The sequence below is a fragment of the Balaenoptera ricei genome, chromosome 6 (assembly GCF_028023285.1).
Source record: "Balaenoptera ricei isolate mBalRic1 chromosome 6, mBalRic1.hap2, whole genome shotgun sequence".
Taxonomy (NCBI): Eukaryota; Metazoa; Chordata; class Mammalia; order Artiodactyla; family Balaenopteridae; genus Balaenoptera; species Balaenoptera ricei.
In genome coordinates, this window is record NC_082644.1 from 29,967,218 (window position 1) to 29,994,733 (window position 27,516).

A 27,516-nucleotide genomic window follows, 5' to 3' on the forward strand; every position below is an offset into this window, starting at 1 on the left:
AGACTGAAATAGCTATTGGCAATAGTGTAACCAAGAGAGGAGATCCCTTCTTACACCTCACACATGTACATTTCACATGAGTGCCTTTACTGTAGCTTTATGACAAAGATGTTTAACCACCTGGCAATTAAAAAAAAAACAAAACACTTTGGTGCTCTAAATTCTTGTCATATTCTTCAAACTTATTGTCCTAAAAATATTTGTATAAACAACTGAATTTCAAAGGCATATTTTTAAAAGCTTTCTTATTATATATGCATATAGATCAACTTCTTAAACACTGTAAGCTGGAAGAATTTCTGCATCTAAGTGCATGCTTCTTTTCTTAGACATATTTGCACAATCATTGCAGGCTCAAATTGATGGTGCTCCTGAATGCAACTTCCCTATAAGGTAAAATTCAGTTTCCTGTACTTCATTCCTATAATCTATAAATATTGAAATGATGTAACTAGAAGGTAAGTTCATTTAAAAATTTAACTAAATTCTTTTTGTAGCACATTGAATATTGTTTATTAGCATATATATTTTAAGGCACTGACTTACATAGGAATGATTCCCAGGGTGAAAACATGTATGTGATGTTTTAGAGAATAAAACAAAATTATTTTTATAACATATGTATATATATATAAATGCATATATTAGCCAATATCCATTTGTAAACCTTTATTCTATTCAAACTTAATACTCCACTTCCAAAAAGATATGTCCATGTAAAGTTGATAAAGTTCACCTCTTAAAATATGTCTATGTTTAAAAGAAATAAAGGTGCACTATACACCAAATTCTGTTATTTAAATTTGTATTTCATATATAAATTGGACTACACTGCATTATGTAATACTCCATAGGTACTGAATAAGTAATAAAAACTAAAAATAGTATTTATCTAGATGATATGATTGACCAGAAGGTATGTCCTGGATTATTATAAATATTTCAAGAGGAGGAGGATTATCTATAAAACCTTTTTCATCTGAAGTCCTGGGTCTTATGATATAGATAGAACTTTATCTAAACATGTAGAGTTTCCTGATTTCCTTTGAAGAAATCAGTAAGAAACTCTTTGAAAAGAAGAAAAAAACAAAACAAAACAACAAAAGCAAGGGGCGCTCAAAGTCAGCTTGAAACAATAAACCTCGGCGGCAAGTCCCCAACTCCTGGGCGCCCGTTCAGGGCCCCAGCGGTGACCTGTGCTCACATCAGCGGAGGCGCCAGCAGAGCCGAGCCCGGGACGCCAGCCCACCGCTCGGACCTCACAAACCAGACGGCTTCGTCTAACGTTGGGAAACTGCGGAATCTCTCAGCAGCGCTGAGCGGGGCGGCAAGGAGACGAACTCAGGCTTCACACCAGGGAGCTCCGAGAGGAGGGACTAAACGCGCGACCGCGACAGCTCAGGCCGAGAGCCCGGAGGAAAGCTGTCCCCCAGGGAGCCCCCTCCCCTCCCGGCAGGACCCCGCCGCTCCGGCGTCTCTTTACCTTGGATTTCCCGGTCCCAGGAGCTGCCGGCGAGGCTACCCCGTCGCGAACAGGCTCCTGCAAAACACAACGAAAGCCAGCCGGTCACATGCGGCTGTGCGGACCCCGGCGGGCGGGGAGGGCAGGCGGGGAGGGGCGGTGGTACCTCGGCCCCCGGGATCACGCGTTACCTCCATGGCCACCCGCTGCCCGCACTTCCGCCCGCCGCCTCCCACGGAGCCCCGCCGCGGTCAAAGGTCGCGCTTCTCTGCCGGCCCCGCCCCCGCGTCTCCAAGGCCGCGGCCCGGCGGCGCTTTCGCTTCCGCCTCGGGAGGTGGCTCCCCGCGCGCTCCGCCTCGCCCCCGGGCCGGCCCGCGATGGGGCGGGGCGTGGAGGGGCGGGCCCGTGGGCGGGGCCCGGCGCACCACCAGGGCAGTGGGGGGCCCGGCCCCTCCTGGGAGGGTCGGGCGTTGTGGGACCGCGCGCGCTCAGGCGGCCGCCCTAGTCTCCTGTCCCCTCACCTGTCCCCTTAGCTGTCCCATCTCCTGTTCCCTCTCCTGTCCCTCACCTGTCCTATCTCCTGTCCTCCTGTGCCCTCAGCTGTCCCCTCAGCCCCCCTCAGTTCCCCCAGAGGCCCTTAGCTTCGGAACGGGCGCGTGGCTGTGCCCTGCGGCTGCAGGAGGCCGAGGGGACGAGGCGCAGCTGTTCCTGAGGCGAGTGGGTGACCGCAGAGCGGGAGCGCTGTCCCGCCTGACAGCCTGGACGCCGGCCCTCCTCCTGGACGGTGAGTAGTCCCGGCGCCCAGCCCCGCTCCGGGTGGACGGGCGGGTTGGGGACCTGTGCTGACACTGCCTTTCGTGGCCGGTAGCTCTTTCTTTGAGCGGGACTGAGGAAACAGGCCCGAGTGGGGGGACGCTGGCCGGGGGAGGGAGGCGGCCTGGGGGCCCCCGCCCGGTGGGGACGGGCGGCGCCAGGATGGTCCGGGGCGAAGACGTGCTGCCGCAGGCGGTGCCTCCCCTCCGCTCCGTGAGCCACCAGCCTGGCACTGGCTGTCACTTGTCACGCCCTGACGCAGGTTGTGGGATGAAGTTTGCCAGTTTGGGGAAAGGATCCCCCTGCAGTGAGCTGGCTTCGGAAAATGCCCGTAAATCTGGACACTGGGCGGGGTTGTAAAATGAGTGACTTTCCTCGGGACTAGAGAAATAGTCTCAGACAGCTCTTTGGAAAAATCACGAGTAATTCGTGAAAGCCACCAAAGTTCTCAATGTTTACATGGCAGTGAATACCGTTAAGGAAGAGTGACTAAATGCGTTGGCAGGTCGTGTTGGTGAAACTCGAGACTTTGAGCACCTTTTGGAGAAAAAGAGGACTTTCTGTTGCCCTTTCTCCATCTAGTCCGTTGCCTTGTATATATATTCATGCATTGCACTGCATGAAGACTTAATTGAATCTATGAATTAATTGATACAGAAAGCAATCAGCAGGACAGAACCTAAGATCACTGGTCATTTTCTTCTGGGTTTTGAGGCAACTTAGAACTGAGACTACAGGGATTTTGTTGTATCTATTAACATCAAGGACGTTATAGCATTTGTTTTTTCCCTTCCAGTATGGGATCCAGGCTAGAATCAGGTTTTGCATTTAATTGTCACATCTGCTTAGGCTTCTTTAATCTGGAACATTTCCACAGCCTTTCTTTGTCTTTTATAAAATGGACCGAAATTTTGACCAAAATTTTGGTCAAATTTTGGACATTTTTGACATTTTATAAAAGAAAACCAAAAAAAGCCCCCAAACAACCGAACTCATAGATACAGAGAAGAGATTGGTGTGGCAGAGGCAGGGTGTGGGAGTGGGCAAAATGGGTGAAGGGGGTCGAGAAGTACAAACTCTGATTTATGAAGCAAATAAGTCCGGGGGATGTTGTGCGCAGCATGGTGACTACAGTTAATAATACTCTACTGTATACTTGAAAGTTGCTAAGAGAGTCGATCTTAAAAGTTCTCATCACAAGAAAGAAATGATGGATATTTACTAGACTTATTGTGATGATCATTTCGCAATACATACAAATATCAAATCATTATATTGTACACCTGAAACTAATGTTATATGTCAATTATATCTCAATTAAAAAAGGAATAAGAAATTTGGAAAAAAAAAAAAAAAAGCAAGGGGCAAGTTAAAACAGTTTATGTTGCCCTTTGTTTTACTAGATCTTATTTAATTTAAAATCAATTTGAAATCTCTAGTAATATGTAATGTTTACTTAAGTAGAAGCAATTAGACAAATAGTGTTTTCAGTACAGATGTACCCAGCCACTCTGATAATTCATTTTAAAGACACCTTAAGATAATAGGCTGAGATTTCCAAATAGATTTAGTTACAGGAGGGCTGGCTAACAAAGTCACTTCTAAAAGTTTGTGCCCTGATATTACAAACACCAATATAAAATATTGCCTATTATCTTTAGATCTCAATTTTGCATTAAGTTTTGGATGTATAACTGTAAAAAGCAACTTTATAATTCAGTGGTATTTGGGGGCAAACTTAATAATATTTTTTCCAGAAAAAGATATAATGGAAGCAAAAAATCTCTATTCTATTGGAATTTTTAAATTTTAGTCACAAAATTAATAGAGGCACATAGTTTAAAAAGTCAAATAGCACTAAAATGTTTACTTTGAAAATTAGCTTTTCACAGAAGCTGTGGAACCTGGGCAAGTCATTTACCTGTCTGTGCTTCAGCTTCCTCCTCTGTAAAATGGGGATAATAATATGTCAGATTCACAGAGGTGCTGTGAGGATTAAATGAATTAACGCATGTGAAAGACTTGCTACAATGCCTGGCCATAGCAGGATCTTTATAGATTCAACTATTATTATTACTGTTCCCACCCTCAGAAGTAATCGTCTCGATTCCCATAAAGAGTCTCTGTCTCTTTCAGAACAGAATTTTTCCTCCTACTCTCAATTAAATGTAAATCTGTTTGAGGGGAAGCACAGGATACGCATTCATATTTAGTTGAAGTTAAAATTTCAAAATTTGGAACACATCTACCTGATTCCTTTTTCTCATCCTTCTTGATAGAATATGGAATGTTTGTTTTCCTGTTTATCTAATCCAAAATATTCAAAACACTTTCAAGGTCTGTAGAGAACAGACTTGTGGTTGCCATGTGGGGGGGTGGGGGGAAGTACTGGGAGTTTGGGATTAGCAGATGCAAACTAGTATATATAGGATGGATAAACAACAAAGTGCTACCATATAGCACAGGGAACTATATTCAGTATCCTGTGATAAACTGTAATGGAAAAGAATATGAGAAAGAATGCATATATATATATATATATATGCGTATATATATATACATATACATATATATATATATAAAACTGGATTACTGTGCTGTATAGCAGAAATTAACACAACACTGTAAAGTCAACTATACTTCAAGAAAATAAATTAAAACAAAAAACTCTTTCAGGGTCTGAATAATAATCATCTTTCAGAATTGAGCCTGAATTTACAGCTGGACTTACACATATATCTTTCTATCTCAAAATATATTTTATAGAGGTAAATCATTGTCTCAGTTTTTGTCATTACTTATAAGCTTATGTTTTGATAGAGTTTATATGGAAATACCATGTGGCATAACTGCCTATTTCACACCCTAGGAGGTGGGAAGGGTATAAGGACTCATCATCGACCCAGATTCTCATCTGATTCAACTAATTGGCATTTCAGTCTCACAAGCAACATTTGAAATTTTTATTGCAAGGAACTAATGGGATGAAGAACAACACAAGTAATCAAATCAAATAAAGGCATCTGCTGGAGTGGGATCCCAGGGTCCCACCCCACAGCTTTTTATGGAGAATTTTGTTTTCATGGAAAAGCCAGAATTCCCTAGGGGTGGAGTTTCATGATCAGAAAGTAAAGAAAAACCTCTATGTATTATTAATATCAACACACAAAATAATACAACTGCATTACACATTTCTCAATTTAGAATAAGGATAGCATGTATGAACATGTTTTGGGAAGGTTATTGAAATTCTCTAAATCAGTTTGATATCCTTAAGTTTCTTAAGGCATTTATCAAAACTCCACAAGAACAGAACTCTTCTTTGTTGCTTGAGTCAATAAAAATCTGACTCAACTTCTATTTTAGGTCACAGATTTTTAATGGAGTAAACCAGGATTTCCTTCGTAATGAAACTACAAGGCCTGCACTATACTGCAATTCAGTAAACTCTGAATTATAAATGCTAAAATTCCTTTTGACAGTAAGGAGTAGCATAATTCTTTGTTGGGAGCAACATTATTGGACAATTTTTCTTAAGAAACGGAGAATTTATTAAAGCATCTTATGGGCTCACAGAATCAATAAGAGGCTGAAGAACTGGGCTTGGGAAATAAGTAGAAACCAAATACCCCTGGATCAAGGGTGGGAGTGGGTGAGGGGGCAGGACCATATTTGCCTTTTGGTTGGACCCTGCCGCCCCCTTTATTTTTGCCTGTTCAGGACCAACCAAGAGCTAACAATCCTCTTATTTTTAGTTTTTTTTGAGGAACCTCCCCTACTTCTGGGTATATAGTTAATGGAATTGAAATCAGGATCTCATTAAGATTTCTGCACTCCTACATTCACTGCAACAATATTATTCACAATAGCCAAGATGTGGAAGCAACCTAAATGTCCATCAACAGACGAATGGATAAAAGATATGTGAGATATATATAATGGACTATTATTCAGTGTTAAAAAAGAAGGAAATCCTGCCATTTGTGACAACATGAATGAATGTGGAAAAATTATGCTAAGTGAAATAAGTCAGACACAGAAGGACAAATACTACATGATACCACTTACGTGAGGAATCTAAAATCGTCAAATCACAGAAGCACAGAGTAGAATGGTGGTTGGCAGGGGCTGAGGGGAGAGGGAAAAGAGAAGGTGTTAGTTAAAGGGAACAAAGTTCCAGTTATGCAAGATGAATAAGTCCTAGAGATCTTCTGTACAGAATAGTGCCTCTGGTTAGTAACACTGTACGTGCTCTTAAAAATTTGCCAAGGGGATAGATCTCACGTTGTGTTCTTATCCCAAAATAATAATAAGAAGAAGAAGAAGAAGAAGGAGAAGAAAAAGGGTGGAAGAAAAGAACAACAACCTGCTTAACACAGAGTGCAGGTCACAGCCCCACTCTCATCTGCAGGTGAAGTGGTTTCCACAGTAGCAGGAAACACTCTGCCTCTCAATAGGAAATCACATCTGGGTTAATTCCGCAGAGTCAGGGGCGGGTGGGTGCTGGACAGTCGAAAAATAACAAGCACAGTTTCCCAGATTTACATCTATTCATGTACATGAAACAGGCTGGGACCTGGGAGCCTTTGCTGCAGTGCTGCAGTGCTTGCACCTGGACAAATGTCTCTTAGAGCAACAAAATGCAAAGAAACTATAAGGGACTAAAAATAACTGCGTGCATGCACAGTTGGGGCAAATATTGGACAAAAGATACAGAAAGACCAAAAAAGCCCAACTGCCACTTCTGAAGAGCTAGAAGCAAAAACGGGGGTCGGGAGCAAAGGCTGGGTTCTGCGCATGCCCCCTGCACTCAGCACCACCAAAGGGGTGGGCAGACCACCTAAGTCACCCCTCCGGCCCAACCCCGGGACACACCACTACCTCCCCCCCATATAAGGAACCAGCTGCCCCCACCCCCACCCCCAGGAAGCGAGCAAGGGAACCTGTTGCTTGTTCTCGCTCCCCCTGCTGCAGCAGGGGTCCCAATAAAGCTTTGCCTGAATTTCTTGTCTGGTCTCTGATCAATTTCTATTGATTAAGGAGGCCAAGAACCCTGGTCAGTAACATACACACTTCAAATTCCAGAAATTGTAAGTCTTGCTGAACACAATTATCTTTCAGATAAGGAAGGGTACCACCCACTCACCAAAGGCAGAAAACCTCAAGTCTCTGCATCCAGCCCCAATCCTAGGGTCTCTGGATGTTGTCTAATCCTCCTCTAAGATGGTCACAGGCACATCTACATCATCAGAAACCCACAGAATAATGGTGAATGTAACCATCACTATAGTGGTCTATATAAAATGGTCTGACAAGGGAAAGGGATGGGGGAGGAAAATGAGTTATGGAGCATGGAAGGAAACATGTGTAGGCATGTGCTTCTGCATCATTCGTGATACTGTGACGTCCCTCAGCCACTCTCTGCTCCATGGTCACCGTGTTCTCAGCCAGCACCAGGCTCATTGGTGTCTTCACTTGGTGACATGATCCAGACCTTCATTTCTGAAGGAACTGAGACCTTCACAGCCCAGCCAATGTGGTGTTGTTGCCTCTTGAATTTTCATAAGATATAGATGTAGGGAGGCAGGACACAAGATCCCTTTGATCATCAGAAAGGATTTCTCCCACCCATCTCATAACACTTTTTTCCCAGCTTGCCTAGTGATCAGCAGAGCCCAGGATGCCAGGGGCAGCATCAGCTTTAATTCAGGGAGCCACTGTTGTGCCAGCTGGTGGACGCATCCCTCCTATGGGTCAGACCATTTCTAAGTAATCAGAGTCGTCACTTAGTGACAGGAAGAAAAGGGTTTGTAAGCAGGTCATTAAATGGTTCACAAGTGAAAGTGGAAGTGTTCACTAGTTCAGAAGAATAGTCAGGTCCTATAAAACAACGTGTCATAGAAATCGTCAAGATGTATATATACACACTACAATATATGAAATAGATAACCAATAAGAACTTACAGTATAGCACAGGGAACTCTACTCAATACTCTGTAATGACCTATATGGGAATAGAATCTAAAAAAGAGTGAATACATGTATATGTATGACTGATTCACTTTGCTGTACAGCAGAAAGTAACACAACGTTGTAAATCAATTATACTCCAATAAAAATTAATTAACAAAAATAAATGATACCAATCAAAAAAAAGAAAAAAAAGAAAAAAGAAAGATGTGACCCAGGGTACTGCTTCTGCCACTGAAGAGCTCTAGCTCAGCTGCCCTGGACCCATCCATATAGCTGGACAGGCCATTGCTCCTGCCTGCTGTGGTGCCCCCCTCCCCCAAGAACTCCACAACTGCAATCACAACAATAAAATCCGAGTGCTTCTTAATCTTTTCCCCACTTGTTTCACGACTCTCAGTCTTGGGTTGCAGGATCCCAGTGGCTGAGCCCAAGGTTCAGGCCCTCACACTGGCTGCCAGGGGCACCGAGAAGGGGAATCTGCTCCCTTCATTCATTGTCATTCTGAATGAGTTGATACACCTAATCGTTGTATTTTCATGTCTTCCCAGAAGAAAGCTGTCAAGGAACAGCCTATTGTAAACAAATTCTATTTAGAGTATAATTGAAGAACCAAATTAAAAAAAGAATCCTAAGCTTCAGTTAAATAAACAAATAATAAACACATACATACATATGTGCATACATCAAAAGAAGAAGAGAACGTAACAGTTTATCCTCCAACTGACACATGAATACATTCCTTACTCTCAGCAGGTTCATAGAAGCAAACAGGGACCCCTGAGAGACTCAGGCCCTGTGCTCTCATTTTCCTTTTTAGTGCCGATGAAACAGACTCCAAAGTGCTCACATGGTTAATTATTGGCAGAACTAGAGTGAAGATGCCACACTAAATATTGAGCTTCCTGGGAACACCATCCAAGCCTTACACATCCACCGCAAGTCACACGGTGCCTGTCACATAGTAAGCCCTAAATATTTTGTACTAAATGACCGAGTCCACACACTTTCCAATATATTAAGCTTTATGTACCTCCATTAAGAAGCATTTCACAGTTAAGGATTGAATTTTAGACTTCCATTCCCCTCATCTCCTTAATTCCATGCTAACTGAAAGATAGCACCTTGAGAACACAGGAATTCTAGACATTCTGGTGATTCAAGTCATGTTGCAAAAGCAGAATTGTTGCAGGTTTTTTTCCTTCCTCAAATAATACTTGGCACAGAAAAAGCACACGGAGGCAGCACACTGCATTTTCCCCTGCCAGCAGCTCGCTCATGGAGCATCTACTCATGAAAACACAATTTTTAAAATTTATTTATTTATTTTATTGAAGTATAGTTGATTTACAATGTTGTGTTAGTTTTAGGTGTACAGCAAAGTGATTCAGTTATACATACATATATATATATATGCACATATACATATATATGTTCTTTTGCAGATTTTTTCCCATATAGGTTATTACAAAATATTGAGTGTTTTCCCTGTGCTGTACAGCAGGTCCTTATGAAAACATTTTAATACCCAGATAGATAACCACTTATAGGTATTACGAGGATACCATTCAAAATAGGGAACAGTAAGTGACTCCTTCACATTAGGTCAGGCAGAGTTTTCTCATTTACTTTTTAAGTGGTTTTTATTGATTTTGTTTTGTTTTGTTCTGTTTTATTTTGCCTAAGAACTAGTGGGACAGAATCATTGAATGCGTAAGCTGAAAGGACTCTGGACCAGTCCTCTAATGGAACAGATGAAGAGAACTCACCCAGAGACCAAGGACCTGGCCAGCACTCCTATCCCAGGGCTTTATCACCACCACACATGGTCTCGGGGACCACGTTCATTGAATGCCTACCACTTGGTCTGTATCATATTTGATTTTACAGAGAAATAACAGTCACCTTTTCCTCCCTATTGCAGAAGGTATTCTTGTGACTTTGATAGTGAGAATGCATTTAAGAAACATTTTTAAAGCACATCTTTCCAAATGCGAATATGAATATGTGGATGTTTTTGGTCTTGTACATTCAATAATATGAAACTACAGTGACTGAAAGAGTATAACTAAAGTAGGAAAGAACACTCTCTTTTCTCCCTAAAAATGTGTCAGAATCATTGCGCTTATAAAAGCCTGGAATCCCAAAAGTCATTGATGAAAAATATGATTGGGATAGCTCCAATTAGATACTTTCTAAAATAGTTTTCTTTCCTCTTTCTCAAGTATTTTAAGCTACAGAGAAGCTCCTTAACTGTAATAGGGTTCATTGAAGACTGACTCTTCAGAGCTGAGCAGAGCCCAGGCTGCCCTCAAGCGCATGTGTGGGAGAGATGCTCTCAGTTCAAGGCAGGCTCTCTGTGCCCTGAAATCTGGCTAAAGCTGCACAGTGCTACGAAGACAACTTGTGAGGAAAGAGCGGGGAGTGTGCAGGAAAGCAACAGAGCCTGGCTCTCAGGGAAGATCACGGTACAGGGGCCAAATAGTCTGGGTTGGGCCTGGTCCCCAGTCCCCAGCAAACTTGGAAACACCACGAAATCACTTCAGAGTCTCTCAAACAATATGTCACTGTGAAGTCTTTAAATTCTATACCAGCTCTGTAACTCTTTATTTTCATCGCTTAATCCAGGGGTCCCCAACCCACTGTGCGAGGCCTGTTAGGAACCAGGGGGCACAGCAGGAGGTGAACAGTGGGTGAGAGAGAGAGAGAGAAGCTTCATCCGTTGCTCCACACTGCTTGCATTACCACCTGAATCACGCCCGCCACTGTAGCTCACATTACTGCCTAAACCATCCCCCCTGCTTCCGTGGAAAAAACTGTCTTCCACGAAACTGGTCCCTGGTGCCAAAAAAGTTGGGGACCGCTGGAATCGGTTGGCCACAATTTACCATGTAACCTCTTGTAATTCTCATTAGGTTTCAGCAGCTTTGGACTTGTCACTTACCTTGACATCGGAGCTCTACAAAATTGTCTAAATTAATGAAAAATTCCATAGAGCATGATATCACGTATCTTAAGAGACTGCCTTTCTGTTAATGTTATTCATTGGCTACTAGACTTATCTACCTGTGGTTAACCTATCTCAAAAGTTAGCAAATATTATTCAGCAGAAACGAATGTTTCTAATACAGTGTGTCAAAAATTACATGAAATTTTCCCCAAGATATAGTCCCTAATACAATTTTTGCTTCTCTTATTATGTTACAAATGATAAAATGACTGCCTGAAAGTTGAAGTTGTCTTGAAGAGTTTAGCACCCTCATAAAAACACTTCTATATAGACTTTTTCTTATTTGAACACATTACTTTTTTTAATGATTTCTTCTGAAATAATTATAAACTGACAGGAAGTTGCAAAAATAGGACAGTAAAGCCCCAAGTAATCTTCATCCGGTTTTCCTAATTGGTTACATTTTATGTAACAATAGGATACTATCAAAGATGGGAAATTGACATTGCTACAAGGTATATGTGTGCCACATTATCACATGTGTTGCCACCACCAAGATCAAGATACATAACTGTTCCATCACCACAAACATCTCCCTCCTGTTACCCCGATAGATAGTCACACTTACCTTCCTCCCACCCTGGCCCCCATGCACCATCCCTAAAACTTGGCAACCACTTATCTGTCTCCTTCTTTGTCATCTTGAGAATGCTATATAAATGTATTCATATAATATGTGACCTTCAAACACCAACCTCAAATGTTGGCTTTTTTCACCCAGCATGTTTTTTGAGATCCATCCAAGTACATGCATGTGTCAGTAGTTAATCCTTTTTACTGTTAAGTAGTGTTTCATAGTATTAATGTACCACGGTTTGTTTAACCATTCACTTATTCTAGAACATTTTTATTGTTTCTAGTTTGGGACTATTACAAACAAAGCTGCTAGAAACAATCATGTAGAGATATTTGCATGGACATAAAATTTAATTTCTCTGGGATGAACGTATATGATACTTTTGAACATTTTTGGAAAACCAGTGTATATAATTATGTTGTTCTGTTGCTTCTTATGTCACTGAAAGAAAAGGATGAACTTGGTGATTTGAACTCCCAGCTCAAGTGCCACATAAATGACCATGTGCCCTGAAGGAGACCACTGTCTCCTGTAGCTACAGGGCTGCAAATCAAGCACAGAACCTCATCGTGCAACTGGTTGAATTACAATGCAAGTTGAACTCCCAGTTTTGAAGGGCATCTACTGTTGAATCAATGTGAGGGCATTGATTGGGAAAGAACTGGATCTTATAAGTTGGGATGGGGACCTGTGGGAAGATCCTGATGAAGCTGGGGATATTGAGCCCCTAAACTGTGATGAATCTTTTATCACCAGTGGTATTGGCCTCCCCAGCCCCAGCAGAGATGGCTTCCTCAACCCCAGTGGAAGCGGCCTCTCTACATACAGGGTATCAGCCTTTCCATCTCCTTCTGAGAGGATTAACCCTGCATTGCCTGAGGAAAGGGTCATAGCCTCCCCTGACGCAATTGTCATGTAACATAATTATTAGTCTCCTCAGGACCCACCCCTACCACCCCACCTTACTTCTGGACCTTTAACTAGACTCAAGCTCAGCAGGTCCCTAAAGGTGGGATACAATCTGTGACTCATGAGGAAGTGCATTACATTCTAAAATAATGACTTCCATTTTCTAAGTTACACAGACAAAATCTTGGGAAATGTGTGGGAATAAGTACTAAAGGTGTGGGAAAATGGAAGAAGGAATTCCTTATAAGGTTGAATGAGGCTGAATGTATGGGCTCACTAAATAGGGCTTCTGCATTTACTGTTGCAGCTTGAGGAATTAGAAAGGGCTCTAGCAGTTTTGTTGGTTGGTTGGCTGAAACATAGGCCAAAAGGTGGCCCCCCATGAGTACCCTGGAAATGCTGGACTTGCCTCAGTTTAAGCTAGAGAAGAACTTCAGAGGCTTAGGGATAGAGGAATGTTAGAGTAGATTTGTCACTTAAAACCTGCTCACCTGACTGGGGGGTTCCAGAAGTTTTACCTTCCATCAATAGTGTGAGGAATAAATCTATGAGAGGATCCCCAATATCCTTTGTGGACAAAGAATGTCACCTGCCATACCAGTAAACAAAGGATGTTGCAGCCACCAAGCCACCAGCCACTGCAGCCACCCCTGATAGTGCACCCTGAGGGGATTTAAGATGTAGAAAAACAGGATACTGGCCCTAGATAGTTTAGGTGCATATCAAAGGAATAATTGTATTAAGCCCAGATTCTTACATCTTCCCATACATAGAAAAGTGTTAAAATCGTTAACTTGAGATGTCTGGTTTTCCTTTAATTAGCAGGAAAGTTTTGATGTTTGATTACTTGGGTTTTTTTGGCAAAACTCCTATATATTCTGTTTCTCTTTGGAACTGTCCCCAGAGCTATCTGAGAGGCTGTATCCCAGGCTTAAGTCCTCAGTTAGGTTCCAAATGCAACATAATTTTCAACTTTTAAGTTGCGCATTTTTTTTCAGTTGACACCTTGAATACTCTATGGTTGCTTTCTCTGTAGATCAGACCTCACAGTGGGAAATGCAGTCACTGCATTGGGAAACCTAAATGCAAAGAGGGTAATTGAATCCTGAGGTGGTGGGGGCCAAGTGACAATATTCAACCACTGAAGGCAAAGTGGACATGGTTACCTTAATGTACAGCAGAGTCAAAGCAGCAATCAGAATAGTCTGACTCATGCTGACTTATGGTGTTGATTAATTGATCATGGTGTTCCTAGAAGTGAAATAGATAGGAAGCCTACTAAATTTGTACTTCTCTGTATAAGCAGAAAAGTTCTAGGTCAAGTGAATAAAAGTCGAACCTAAATCATAAAAACAGAGAGTCACATCCCTTCAATACGTTCCTAGACATGAGCCAGTTTATGGATCCCGAACCCCTGGAATGAAGGAGAGGCTGGGCCCCATTGAGGAAGGACCCCAGTGCACTCTGAAAGTTTATACTGTCAATTCTTGCCCCAGCCTTCCCCAGAATGATGTTTGGCATTTTACCAGAGTAACTGTGCATTGGGGAAAAGGAAATTATTAGACCTTTTGGGGAACAACGGACTCTGGCTTTGAAATGATACTAATTCCAAGAGACCTAAAACATTGCAGGGGCCCAAAAGTCAGAGTAGAGGTTATGGAAGTCAAGCGACTAATGGAGTTTTAGCTCAGTTCTGTCTCACCATGGGCCCAATGGTTCTCCAAACCAATCATGTGGTTATTTCTCCAGTTCTGGAATGTATACTTGGTATAGACATATTTAGCAGCTGGCAGATTCTCCACATTTGTTCCCTGACCTGTGGAGGGAGGGTTATTATGATGGGAAAGACGAAGTAAAAGCCAGGAGAACTGCCTCTACCTAGGAAAACAATAAATAAAATTTAATACCACATTCATGGAGGGACTGCAGAGTTTACGGCCAGCATCAAGGACTTGAAGGAGGCAGGGGTGGTGATTCCTACAGCATCCTATCTGGCCTGTGCAGAAGAGAGATGGATCTTGAGAATGACAGTAGATTATCATAATCTTAACCAGGTGGTGACTCCAATTGTAGCTGTTGTTGCAGATGTGGTTTCATTGCTTGAGAAAGTTAACACTCACCCTGGTAAATGGTATGTAAGTATATGGATTTGGTCTGGAAAATGCCTTTTTATCCATCCCTGTCCATTAGGCCCACCAGAAGCAGATTGCTTTCAGCTGGCAAGGCCAGTAATACACCTTCACTGTCCTACCTCATGAGTATATCAACTTTCCAGCCTGATGCCATTATTTAGTTTGCTAGAAAATACACCTGACTCTCCCTTCCATAAGATATCACACTGGTCTATTACACTGCTGACACTATGCTGGTTGGATCTAGTGAACGAGCAGTAGCAACTACTCTAGATTTGTTGGTAAGGTATTTATGTGTCAGAGGACAGAAAATAGATAAGACAAAATGCCATGGCCTCCTACATCAGTGAGATTTCTAGGGGCCCAGTGGTATGAGCCATGTCAAGATATCCCTTCTAAGGTGAAGGATAAGTTGTCGTCTCTGACACCTCCTACAACCAAAGCACAGGCACAGCTCTTAGTGATTTCTTTGGGTTTTGGAGGCAACATATTCCTCATCTGGATGTGCTACTCCAGACTTTTTAATGAAGTGACTCCAAAAGCTGCTAGTTTAGGCTGGAACCCAGAACAAGAGAAGGCTGTGTAACAGGTCCAGGCTGCAGTGCAAGCTGCTTTGCCACTTGGGCCATAAGATCCAGAAGACACAACGGTGTTGACGTGTCTGTGGCAAATAAGGATGCTGTCTGGAGCCTCTTGAAGGCCCGCATAGGTGAATCAAAGCACAGGCCTTAAGAACTGTGGAGCAAGGCCCTTCCATCATTTTGGTAACTAGTCTCCTTTTGAGAAACAAGAGGTCTGCTACTGAACTTTGTAGAGACTGAACACTTAACCTTGGGCCATCAAGTCACCATGTGACCTGAGCTGCCCAGCATGAACTAAGTGGTATCTTAACCACCAAGCCATAACAGAGGCCATGCACAGCAGCACTCCATCGTCAAATGGATGTGGCATATATGTGATCAGGCCAGAGCAGGTCTTGAAGGCACAAGTAAGTTCCATGAAGAAGGAGCTCAAAGGCCCACAGTCCTCACTTCTGCTACACTACCTTTTCTCTCCCAGCCTGCACCTATGACGTCAAGGGGACTTCCCTACTATTAATTGACGGAGGGAGACTCAGGCAGGCCTGGTTTACAAATGGTTCTGCACAATATGCAGGCACTACCCAAAAGTGGATAGCTACTGCCCTCAGCCCCTCTCTGAGACATCTCTGAAGGACAGTGGTGAAGAGAAATCCTCCCAGTGGGCAGAACTTGAGGCCATGCACCTGGCTGAGGGAGAAACACTTGGAAGGAGAAATGGTCAGACACGCTGGGTGGTCAGGAATTGAAAAAAGCATGACTGGAAAGTTGATCATAAAGAAAATTGGGGAAGAGGTATGTGAACAGATTTCTCTGAATAGTTGAAAAACATGAAGATATTTGTGTCTCATGTGAATGCTCATCATCAAAGGGTGATCTCAGCAGAGGAGGATTTTAATTCTCAAGTAGATAGGATGACCTGTTCTGTGGAGACCAGTCAGCCTCTTTCCCCAGCCACCCCTGTCATTGCCCAATGGGCTCATCAACAAAGTGGCCATGGTGACAGGGACGCAGGTTACGCATGGGCTCAGCAATATCGACTTCCACTCATCAAGGCTGACCTGGCTACAGCCACTACTGAATTCCCAATCAAAAAGAATCAACCAGCAGCAGAGACCAACAGTGGGCCCTCAATATGGTGTTATTCCCCGGGTGATCAGCCAGCTAGTCAGTGGCAGACTGATGACACTGGACAGCTTTCATTGTGCAAGGGGCAGTATTTTGTTCTTATTGGAATAGACATTTGCTCTGGGTACGGATTTGCCTTTCCTGCATACGTCACTTCTGCGTAACTACCATCCATGATCTTACAGAATGACTTATCATTGTCATGGGATTCTGCAAGCATTGCTCAAGATCAAGGAATACATTTCACAGCAGATGAAGTGAGGCAATGGGCCCTTGGAATTCACTAGTCTTACCTGAAGCAGCAGGCTGGATAGAATGGTGGAATGGCCTTCTGAAGACTCAGTTACAGGGCTGGCTATGTGACAATACCTCTGCTTGTCCCAGGGCAAGGTTCTCCAGAGGGTTGTATATGCTCTGAATTGGAGTCCAATATATGGTCCTCTTTCTTCCATAGCCAGGATTCTCGGGTCCAGGAATTTTAAGGGACAAAAATGAGAAGAGTTATTTTCAACTCTTCAGTATTATCCCTAGTGACCCACTATCAAATTTTTGCTTTTTGTTCCTGTGACCTTATGCTCTGCTGGTCTGAGTTCCAAAGGGGAAAATGCTTCTACCAGGAGACACAGCAATGATTCCAAAGAACTGGGAGTTAAGACTAACACCCAGCTACCTTGGGCTCCTCATGCCTCTGAATCAACAGACAAAGAAGGAAAGGAAAGTGTTTGTTGATACAAGGATACTACTTGCGGACAACTCTTCCACACGGAAGTAAGGAAAAGTGTATCTGGATATAGTAGATCGCTTAAGGCATCCCTTAGTATTACCATGTTCTTTGATTAAGCTCAGTGGAAAACTACAACAACCCAGTCTAGGCAGGGCTACTAATGACCCAGACTATTCAAGAAGGAAGGATTTGGTCACCCACCAGGGAAGAACCACGATCTGCTGAGGTGCTTGCTGAAGATAGAAAGAATACAGAATGGGTAGAAGAAAGTAGTTACAAAGACCAGCTATAACTGACCACTTACAGAAACGAGGACTGTAATTGTCATGAGTACACCATTTTTTTTTGCTATCAATATATTTGTGTTAAGTGTGTATTTGTTTTTTCTCTCTCATATTCCCTTATTATGTAACATGAGTTGTATTGATTTTATATCATAATATGTAAGTACTCTTAATTTTACATTATAGTACTTTAAGTTATATCACAAGGATTTACCTCCTCTTCTGGGGATAGGGTTAGTGTATTTTGATTGGACTCAGAATTGTTGTATCATATTAAGTGGAATTAAGACCTTGTTATTGTCTTATTTGGGGATTAAGTAAGATTTGAGGAGATGCATATGGGTGTCATGTTGACACAGGGTCGACTTGTGATGATTAGTTTCATGTGTCAACTTAACTGGCTATGGGGGACCCAGATTAACAATTATTTCTGGGTATATTTTGTGAGGGAATTTCCAGGTGAAATTAGCATTGAAATTGGTGGACTCAGTAAAGTTGATTGCCCCCCCCCAATGTGGGTGGACATCATCCAGTCTGTTGAGGGCTTGAATAGAACAAGAGCTGGGGGAAGGAAGAATTTGCCCCTTTTTCCTGCCTCATGGTGTGAGGTGAGATAGTTCATCTTCTCCTCACCTCAGACTGGAATTTATATCACCACCTCCCCTGGTTCTCAGGCCATTGGACTAGGATTGAATTATATCACTAGCTTTCTGGGGTCTCCAGCTTACAGATGGTAGACTGTGGGATTTCTCAGCTTCCATTATCATAAGAGCTAATTCCCTGTTACAAACACATGCATGTATTCTATAGGTTCTGCTTCTTTGGAGAATTCTGACTAATACAACATGTATCCACCATTGTAATATCACACAGAATACTTTTACTGACCTAAGAATCCCCTGGGTTCCACCTATTCAACCTACTCTTCCCTTCCTCCTCCCAAACCCCCAACAACCACTGATCTTTTTACGGTCTCCATAGCTTTGCCTTCTAAAATATCATATAGTTAAGAATTATACAGTACGTAGCCCTTTCAGATTGGTTTATTTCACCTAGTAATATGCATTTAAGTTCCTCCATGTCTTTTCATGGGTAGTTTATTTCCTTTTATTGCTGAATAATATTCCATTGTATGAATGTGGAACAGGTTTTTGTTTGTTTGTTTGTTTTTAATCCATCCATCTATGGAAGGGCACCTTGGTTGCCTCTAATTTTTGGCAATTATGAACAAAGCTGCCACAATCATTCATGTGCAGGCTTTTGTATGGACGTAAATTTTCAGCTCTTTGGGGTATATACCAAAGAGCTTGATTGCTGCATTTTATGGTAAATGTATATTTACTCTCTTATTAAACTGCCAAACTGTCTTCCAAAGAGTCTGTACCATTTTGCATTCCCTACAGCGATCGTGAGAGTTCCTATTGCTCTGCATCCTCACCAGCATTTGGTGTTGTCAGTGTTCTGAATTTTTGTCCTCTTCATAGCTGCATAGTGGTTTCTCATTGTTGTTTTAATTTGCAGTTCTCCAAACACATAAGGTGTTGAGCATCTTTTCATATGCCTATTTGATATTTTATATCTTCTTTACTGAGGTGTCAGTTTAGATTTTTTGTCCACTTTTAATCAGGTTGTCCTCTTTTTTTAGTGGTAAGCAGTAAGTGTTCTTTGTATATCTTCATACCAATCCTTTATCTGATTTGTCTTTTACAAATTTTTTCTCCCCATCTATGACTTGACTTCCCATTCTCTTGATATTCATATCTTTTTAAAGTTTTTTTTCTTTTCTTTGTGTGTTTATTTTGAATAATGTATATTGCTTTTTGTTCAGTTAACTAATTCTTTTCTGCAATGTCTAATCTACTGTTAATTCTATCCAATGTACTTTTAATCTCAGCTATTTTAGTTTTAATCTCTAAAACTTTGATTTGCTTTTTTAAAAATACCTTCCTTTACATGTCCAATCCCTCCTGTAGCTTCTTGAAAATATGAAATATAATTATAATATCTACTTTAGTTTTGTTGTCTACTAATGCTTTAATTTTTCTATTTCTGGGTCAGTTTTAATTAGGTTGTTTTTTCCCTTCATTGTGGTTCTATATTCCTGCTTCTTGATATACCTGGTAATTTTTTTATTGGATGACAGTCACTGTAGATTTTCCTTTTCTGGTGCTAAATATTTTAGTGTTTCTGTACATATTCTTGAACTTTGTTCTGGGATGCAGTTAAATTACTTAAAAATAATTTTATCCTTCTGAGTCTTGCTTTTAAGCTTTTTAGGTGGAACCCAAGTAATGTTTAGACCATGTTAAGTTTTTCTCCACATTTCAGAATTGAAAACTATTCTGAATACTCATGTATTAAACAGTTTTCCATTCTAGCTGGGAAGACCAGGCTTTCTTTTTTTTTTTTCCCTTTGTGAGTGTTAAGAACTTGTTCCTTCTGATACATCCAGGTGGTTCTTTCCCTGCCATGAGTAGTGTTCTTACATGCATATGCCCATCTGTACTCATAGGCCTCTGTAACCTAGTTTCCATTCACCTATCCTGCTTCTCATCCCTTCATTCACTCTTCCACATTCACAGTGGGGCTTGTTTAATTTCTAGAACAAGCCTGGCTCTTTGCACACAATTTTTATTGCTTCTGCTTAGAATGTGCTTCCTCAGCCTGGCTTGACTGGCTCCAAAATGGCATTCAACTCTGAACAGGAATATCACCTTTTCTTATGCAAGTAAGGTTCCCCAATTTTCTCTCAAACACTGTTTCTTGCCTTCAAATCATTTTGAGATTCAAAAAAACTTGTTCATGTGTTTTTTAAAATTTTGCTTTCCTAGGCTATCTTACCCAGGAGTTGATAACTACATGGGGACAGAAACTCTAGAAAAAAGATAATTTAATGATGAGCTTTCTTTATTCGTCATATTTTATACTATTAGAAGAATGAGGCTAGCAACTGAATTCTGTCACCCCAAAATTCATATATTCAAGCTCTAACAAAGTGATGGTATTTGGAGATGAGGCCTTTGGCAGGTAATCAGATTAAATGATGTCATGAGGATTAGGCTCTATTAGTGCCCCTATAAGAGGAAACCAGAGAGTTTTTTCTGTCTCTCTCCACCACGTGAGGACACAGTGAAAAGACAGTTGTCTGCAAGCCAGGAAGAGAGCCCTCACCAGGCACTGAATTGGCCAGCACCGTGATCTTAGACTTCCAAGCCTCTAGAACTGTGAGTTGTTAAAGTCACCAAGCCTATAGTATTATGTTATGGCAGCTTGAGCTATAAGAGTACTAAATGGAAGAGACATGGAGGAACCCTAAACACATATTGCTAAATGAAAGAGGCCAAACAGAAATAGATACATACTGTATGATTTCAGCTATATGACATCCTGGAAAAGGTAGGGCACTTAAACTATTCTGTATGATACTGTAATGGTCAATGCCTGTCATACGTTCGTCAAAACCCATAGGATACACAACAGAGTAAACCGTAATGTAAACTATGGATATTAGTTAATAGTAATGTATGAACTTTGGCTCATCAATTGTAAAAAAATGCCCCACATTAATGCAAGACGTTAATAATAGGGGAAACTTTGGTTTGGGGAATAGATGTGAGGGGGTGTATGAGAACTCTATACTCTGCTCAAATTCTCTTTAAACTTAAAACTACTCTAAATATAGTCTACCAATTTATTTAAACAAAATAAATCTAAGTTGCCTCATCATATTGTGAGGTTATTACCATCTTACAGTTTTTCTATTTGACCTACTTCTTTAATGTTCATTTCTATCTTCTTTTATCCTTGTAAAAAATATATCAAATGTTTTGTACTATTTCACCTCCCAGCCTATTATCTTTTTAGTTATATGTCTTTCACAAACTTTCATTGGAAACTACATTAGATATCCTTGACTTATTACATTCCATGCCCATTACTATTTTCACCACCTCCCTAGTAATGCTTGAACCTTTGCTATGACCCATTGTCACCTCTGGACAAACAGTTTCTGCTCTATTTTCTGTCTTCTGTCCTTCTGGGCCACTTCTATCTACCATCGTTACCCAAAGAACTGACTTGACAGATTCTATATGCCAGTGTGTAAGACTTGCAGTGTTTTAAGAAGTATCCCAACTTCATGATGATGATTTGGGGTCATTACGAAAGCACTCGGGATCATACATATTATTTTAAGGTAGTTTTATAGGACAACGCACATTGGTATTTTCCTCCTATTAACAGACTAGGAAACTGTGGGTTGATCTGCAGCTATTTTGATTAAGAAAGCAGGATATGAACTCTGCTTCTTTGCTGGGGTACTTGGCACTGCTCCTTCTCTTGCTGGGACATATTTTGCGCCTTTACAGCCTGGCATCTAGGCGTCCTGATCACACTAATGTTTGGCTTTATTGGATACGCTGACCAGTCTGATTGATATTCTGGTACGTACAGGGTACTTGGTCATGGTTGCTCACCTCTGAACCTCAGCTTCATCACCTGCAAAGTGCAACTAATAGCACATCCGCTTTGTGGGGATTTTATGGATTTGGCAAGCGTCATAGTGCCTGGCATGTGCTAGAGACTCAGGTGATGCAGTAATTACCCAAATTTGCATTTTCAGTGGATCCTTCCCACCTGGAGAAGGTGACTCACGGCCTTGGGGGAGGAAGAGCAGGACAAACAGCAAGGGCAGCATGGGCCAAGGGAAGGAGGTGAGAACTCACATGCAGGGGGTCTCATGCTGGTATCACCAGAGAGCCCAGAGCGAGCCAGGATGTGGGGAGAGACTGGCCGGTCAGTAAGACCAGGCCAAGAAGGGCCATGTGAGGGGGCTTAGCTTTTACCTTGTGGTAGAGGCCATCCAAAGGAGAAAGTGGAAGATGGGTAGGTATAGACTTCTCCCTTAGGAATTGTCCTCGGGGTCTGTTTATCTCTTGGCAGGGTCCGTTCAATGAGTTGGCCCCTCCAGCACATTCTAGAGAGGACTGGCCATGTCTGACCCTCTGGAGATACAGCCCTGACCTCCTGGCCACCTCACTGAGGAGAGGGTTCATGGGGGAATCAGCCTCACTCTGCATCTGTCCACCAGTCCTGCACCCTGGACTCCAGGACCACTCACTTGCAAGAGACACATCCAGCTGCCAGAGGAAGTGACATTTCCTGACTCATCTGGCTAAGAATGAGCAGAGTATTGCTGACCATTCCAGGGGAGTAGCTGCCACAGAAGATCAGGATGGGTACAAGGCATAGAAGGTCAGAAGGAACAAAGGTCAGTCTACGTGGGAGTTCACATGGGCGCCTCACAGTCACCAACATGCCCTCGAGTTTCCCTTCCAGCCCAACACACACTCCACCTGCCCACAGTCACCTGTGCCACCATCACACAGCCCCACCGAGCTTCAAACATCCTCAAACACACAAACTCCCTACCTATAAGCAGATGCCTGTGTGCCCAGAACTCTCCTGCTCCAATATACATGCACTACAAACCCCAATAAAATCACAGCCACAGTCTTGAATACAAAAACACACCCCCAACGGCCCCCGATAATCAAACACCTAAATCCTCATATCCCACAAAAATCCACCCAACCCCATATAACCCCCCAATGCAAACACACAAACCCTTCAACAATAGCCAAATACATCCAAACCAAACTCACATACTTCTTAATATAAGACACAACCCCCCAAATCCAAATATAACACATACAGTCCCCCCACAGCTGTGAACATCCACGTATGTACAATGCCTCAGAAGCTGAGACAAGCACAAAATACCATCAGAGAGACACAATGTTTCCAACCTTCTCCTAAATACTCCCCCCACAACACATGATGAACTCACACCCCCAATACAAACATACACCCATCTCCCTCTTGAGATACTATAAACAGCCTCTGTCACATCCCCTGATTATACACACACAGTTAGCAACCCCAATTTACACTGACAACCCCAATCTCTGCAAATTCCTCCACACCAAAAATACACTCCCTAAACTCTTACCCTACAGGATGAGCATATGTATAACCCCTATACTCTGAATACACACAGATCCAACACACAAAACATTAAAATGCATACCCTTACCTCTTCTCAAATGCCTGCACACACAGCCTCAAAACACCCAGAACCAGCCCCACCACCCAGCTGCACCATGCTACACCAACCGTACACTCATAAAGGCACTCAGGCCCCTCATCTCTCCCCAGATCACACATACACAGTCTCTACACAGCTTTACTATTACCCCAAACCGTCCTATACCCCAAACATACATCCATGAGTTCCCCACACAGCCCTAACCCTTGACAGAGGCAGCTCTACCAGGGGCATCATGGCACCCCGAGTGGGCAAATGCCGCTGAGGTAAGTGCCTCCTATGTTGCTGCAATTCTTGCTGCTGTTGCAAATCATCCCTTGACCCCACCGAGGCTGACTGGGACACCCTAAACAGGAAGTGGCAGCATATGAGTCAGGGAAGAGGAAAACTCCCTCCCAGGTATTCCCTGTCACCATCCACTGCACCAAAACATCGGATGACCAGCATGAACAAGAAACAGAGACATGTAACTACACCATGATAGAAATGCAAATTTTTCTAGAAAAACTTTGTCCAAGGGAAGGGGGAGAACTGTGTTCCCCCTAATTATAAAGCCATGCTGTTACAATTCAAAGAAACGTCAGATACAGTACAACAGGCATTGGACTGCATCCATGTTGTAGCTAGATATGAGAAAGATAATTTTTCTGAAGCCCCAAATCTCGCTTGCCAGTAAAGGCACATGGGCCCCACTGCCCCATCGGCCAGGAACCTAACAGAGGACCCTTAAGGGATAGAGGGACTTCTGGGACCCTTACTGGTCTCCACCAAGGGGTGGTGCTTTCACACAGCTCCATCCTTCATGACATGACTAACAGACCGCCCTGTATTGGCAGCTCTGGGGATCGGGGTCCGTAATGACGTAACCCTGGGACAGCCAAGCACAAGGTAGAAATTTTTGCTCAGGCATTACAGACTCTTCAGCAGACTGGAGTGATGGGCAGCTGTCACCTCTCCGAATCCTGTACCCTGACCTCTGCCAAGGCCTCTGCCTTAGGGACCTGGCAGATCCCTGGAGCGTGGCCCTCCTCTGGGACAATTGCCCATATACTTCTCTAATTATCCTTGGGACACACATAAACAACTTTTCTCATGGCTCTTATTGACAACTGGAGCTCAAATTACAGTGCTTCCTCGGAAACCCTCCAATTATAAGCAAGGGCCACACATTAGATTACAACGCATAATAGTCAGGGGAGTGGAAAGCATTCAGCTTCCATTGACTGTCACTACTGAAACAATCTTTATTAAAAATCTTGTAGTGGTGGTAGCCCCTTTGGCCCTACCCTTTCCCGGTACAGCTATGGATGCCCTGATGTACTGCAATGCCATTTGGAACAAACCCAAATCCCTGGTCTTCCTGGTGGAAGCTGAATATTGGGAGCCCATAAGACTGCCACCTAAGACAGTAAATATCCCCCAATAACATGTATGACAGGGGGCTGTGGGATTGCAGCCCAAAATTCAAAATTTAGGACAAGAAGAAGTCATTAAACACACCATTTCTCCTTTTCAATTCCCCCATTTGGCTGCTATTAAAGCCTGCTATTAATGAGTGGCGCCTTATAAGCAACTACGGAAATATCAATGCTGATCCCCACTATTAAGGCTCCCATTTCCAACACTGTCCAGTTAATTAAGGATATCCAAAGGGCTCCAGGGAATTACTTTGCTGTGACAATCTAGCTATTATGTTCTATTCAGTACCAGTTATTGAGGAGTCCCAGCTGCAGTCTACTTTTACTGCAGAAGGCACCCAGTATGCTTTAACCCGTCTGCCTACTGGCTATCTTAACAGCCCAGCTATTGCCCACAGTCTTTGCTGGCAAGACCTGGTGTCCCCTTGCACCGTCTGGCACTATACTGATGTTCTAATCCAGAGCCCCTCAGGAGATTGGTGCACGAGGCCCTAACATGGTTGGTGACCCATCTATAACATACAGGTGGGCTACTGCCCCACAGAAAATTCAAGGACTGTCCACAACTGTTAAATTTCTGGGCATTAACTGATCCTTTAAAATCCAGGAAGTTCCTCTTGCAGCTAAACCTCAGCTGTTAACTATTCAGCTCCCCAACACACTATAGCAAGCCCAACTCGTCTCACTTAGGTCTCTTCACACTTCGGAGGCAACAAATACCACACTTGTCCATCATTCTTAGACCCATTTATGCAGCCACGTACAAACCCTTCACATTTTACTGGTGAAGAGCTAAATAATAAGCTTTATAGCAGGCACAAAGGTCAATTAGTCAAGCCCTCCCACTGGTTCCCCCTGGCTGCTCCTTCTGGGCTGAGAATGGACTATGTGTCCCAGAGCCTTTGGACTAACACAGCTCCTCCTAGCTGCCTGTGGGCTTCTGGACCAGACGGCTGCTCTCTACACCACTACACCCCCTCAGAACCGATTTGGGAACTGGTTCGTTGGTTTTGGTCTTGGTTTGGTGTGCACTGATGCCAGAATTTGCTTGCGTCTTTTGCATTTTGGTGTACACAATGGGAAACACTCCATCTACCCTGAAGGAGAGCCCTTTGGGGCCTATATTAAATAAATGGGTGAAACATAGCCCTGAGCCTATGACTAAGAAACACATGATATACTATTGTAATAGGGTGCGGACCCAAAATACAGGATCAGAAGGGCGATAGCCCCTGAATGGCTCACTCAACTTTTATAGGATCTCGCAGTTACAGGTGTTTTGCAAAACAGCAAGCTGCACCGGCAGTTGTTCCAACTGCCCACCCTCCCCCCATGCCGCCATCATATTCACCACCTCCTGTTTCCCCTACCCACGGGGATCAAATAGAAGTTTCTGTGTTAACCCCCAGAGCACAGGAGCCGGATTTAGTATCACCATCTAAGACTCCACAGACCACCCAATTTGGACCAGGAGCCACTTCCACAGCATGGCAATTTCCCTTGTGCTGACATCCTATAGGAGGCCAGGCGACGCCCTTGGACTTGAGGCGTCTATTCTAATTTCCCCACAGGAGCCCCAGGGAACTTTGACAGTGGGGAACGAGTTGATTGACTCTCCAATAGATACCACTCCCCAAACCCTCCCTGTTTATCTTAAGAGGCTTGTAAATATTAAACAAAGGGGAAACAAAGTCATCCTAGGAAAAACTTGCCTGTATCTTTGAGATGCAAATGTCCTTTCTGGTCTTCTCAGGAACCCTCATCTCTGCCATCTTTTTAAAATGCATCTTTTTAAAAGAGGGTAAAGTAATTTTGAAATTGACTTATCAAGGATAAATAAAAAACCTAAGTGTCTTTTCTGTAATAATTCAGCCATCTAGACAAGTGAGTTTGATTTTTTCCATCTGTCAGAAACCTAATTTGAATCCAAACTCTTTTTGTAAACTGATGGGTTTCACATGGCTGTACCTGACTCCGTGCTGAAATTTGGAAATGACAACTATGACGTCTCTGTATGTTTGTGTCCTTGTATGTGTCTTTGTCTTTGGATAACATTGCTGAGGTGGATTTGTGGATGAGCTCTATTTAATTGGCTTAAAGAAAAGTGAGCACTTACAAACCAAACTATTCTAAATACAAGAGAAATTGAGCTAAATGAGCTTCAGGTTCATGTGAACTGGGAAATATTCAGTATTAATTAAGACTTGGTATTAACGTTCGTTTGTTGATCTAATTAATATAGACATGCTGTTAGAGTCATCAACATTAAGTATAATACTTTTATTGTGCCTAGGTTTACTATAAGCTAAATAAAATCTTGTTATATCTATTGCAAATTTGTCAGCAAGGAAATAACCTGATGTGAAGAAACTTTTAAGGAAAGAAAATGCAAATGAAATAAGAGC

General features: G+C 42.6%; 1 protein-coding gene and 1 long non-coding RNA gene across 17 annotated transcripts in view; one reads left to right on the forward strand and one right to left on the reverse strand.

The window, feature by feature from the left end:
• Positions 1 to 27,516, reverse strand: part of LOC132366929 (contactin-associated protein-like 3) — a 167,260-nt gene that overhangs the window by 126,661 nt on the left and 13,083 nt on the right. For 5 of the 15 annotated variants that reach the window (XR_009503614.1, XR_009503613.1, XR_009503612.1 and 2 more), the window contains exons 3-4: positions 6,344 to 6,403; positions 1,484 to 1,540 (exon numbers count right to left, since the gene is read on the reverse strand). Coding sequence is in view for 6 of the 15 variants with exons in the window: in XM_059924380.1 (XP_059780363.1) it covers positions 1,484 to 1,540; positions 6,344 to 6,403 (117 nt within the window). In the remaining 9 variants the exon portion in view is untranslated. Of the gene's footprint in view, positions 1 to 1,483; positions 1,541 to 1,628; positions 1,680 to 6,343; positions 6,404 to 16,872; positions 17,042 to 27,516 lie in introns of those variants that run through there. The other 10 variants (XR_009503609.1, XR_009503617.1, XR_009503610.1 and 7 more) reach the window with 4 other exon arrangements.
• LOC132366931 (uncharacterized) lies at positions 1,860 to 10,171 on the forward strand. Of its 2 annotated transcripts, XR_009503619.1 has the most exons (3): positions 1,860 to 2,246; positions 4,952 to 5,043; positions 9,932 to 10,171. It is a non-coding gene; the product is annotated as an uncharacterized LOC132366931 (long non-coding RNA). The 2 variants fall into 2 exon arrangements; XR_009503618.1 differs by lacking the exon at positions 4,952 to 5,043.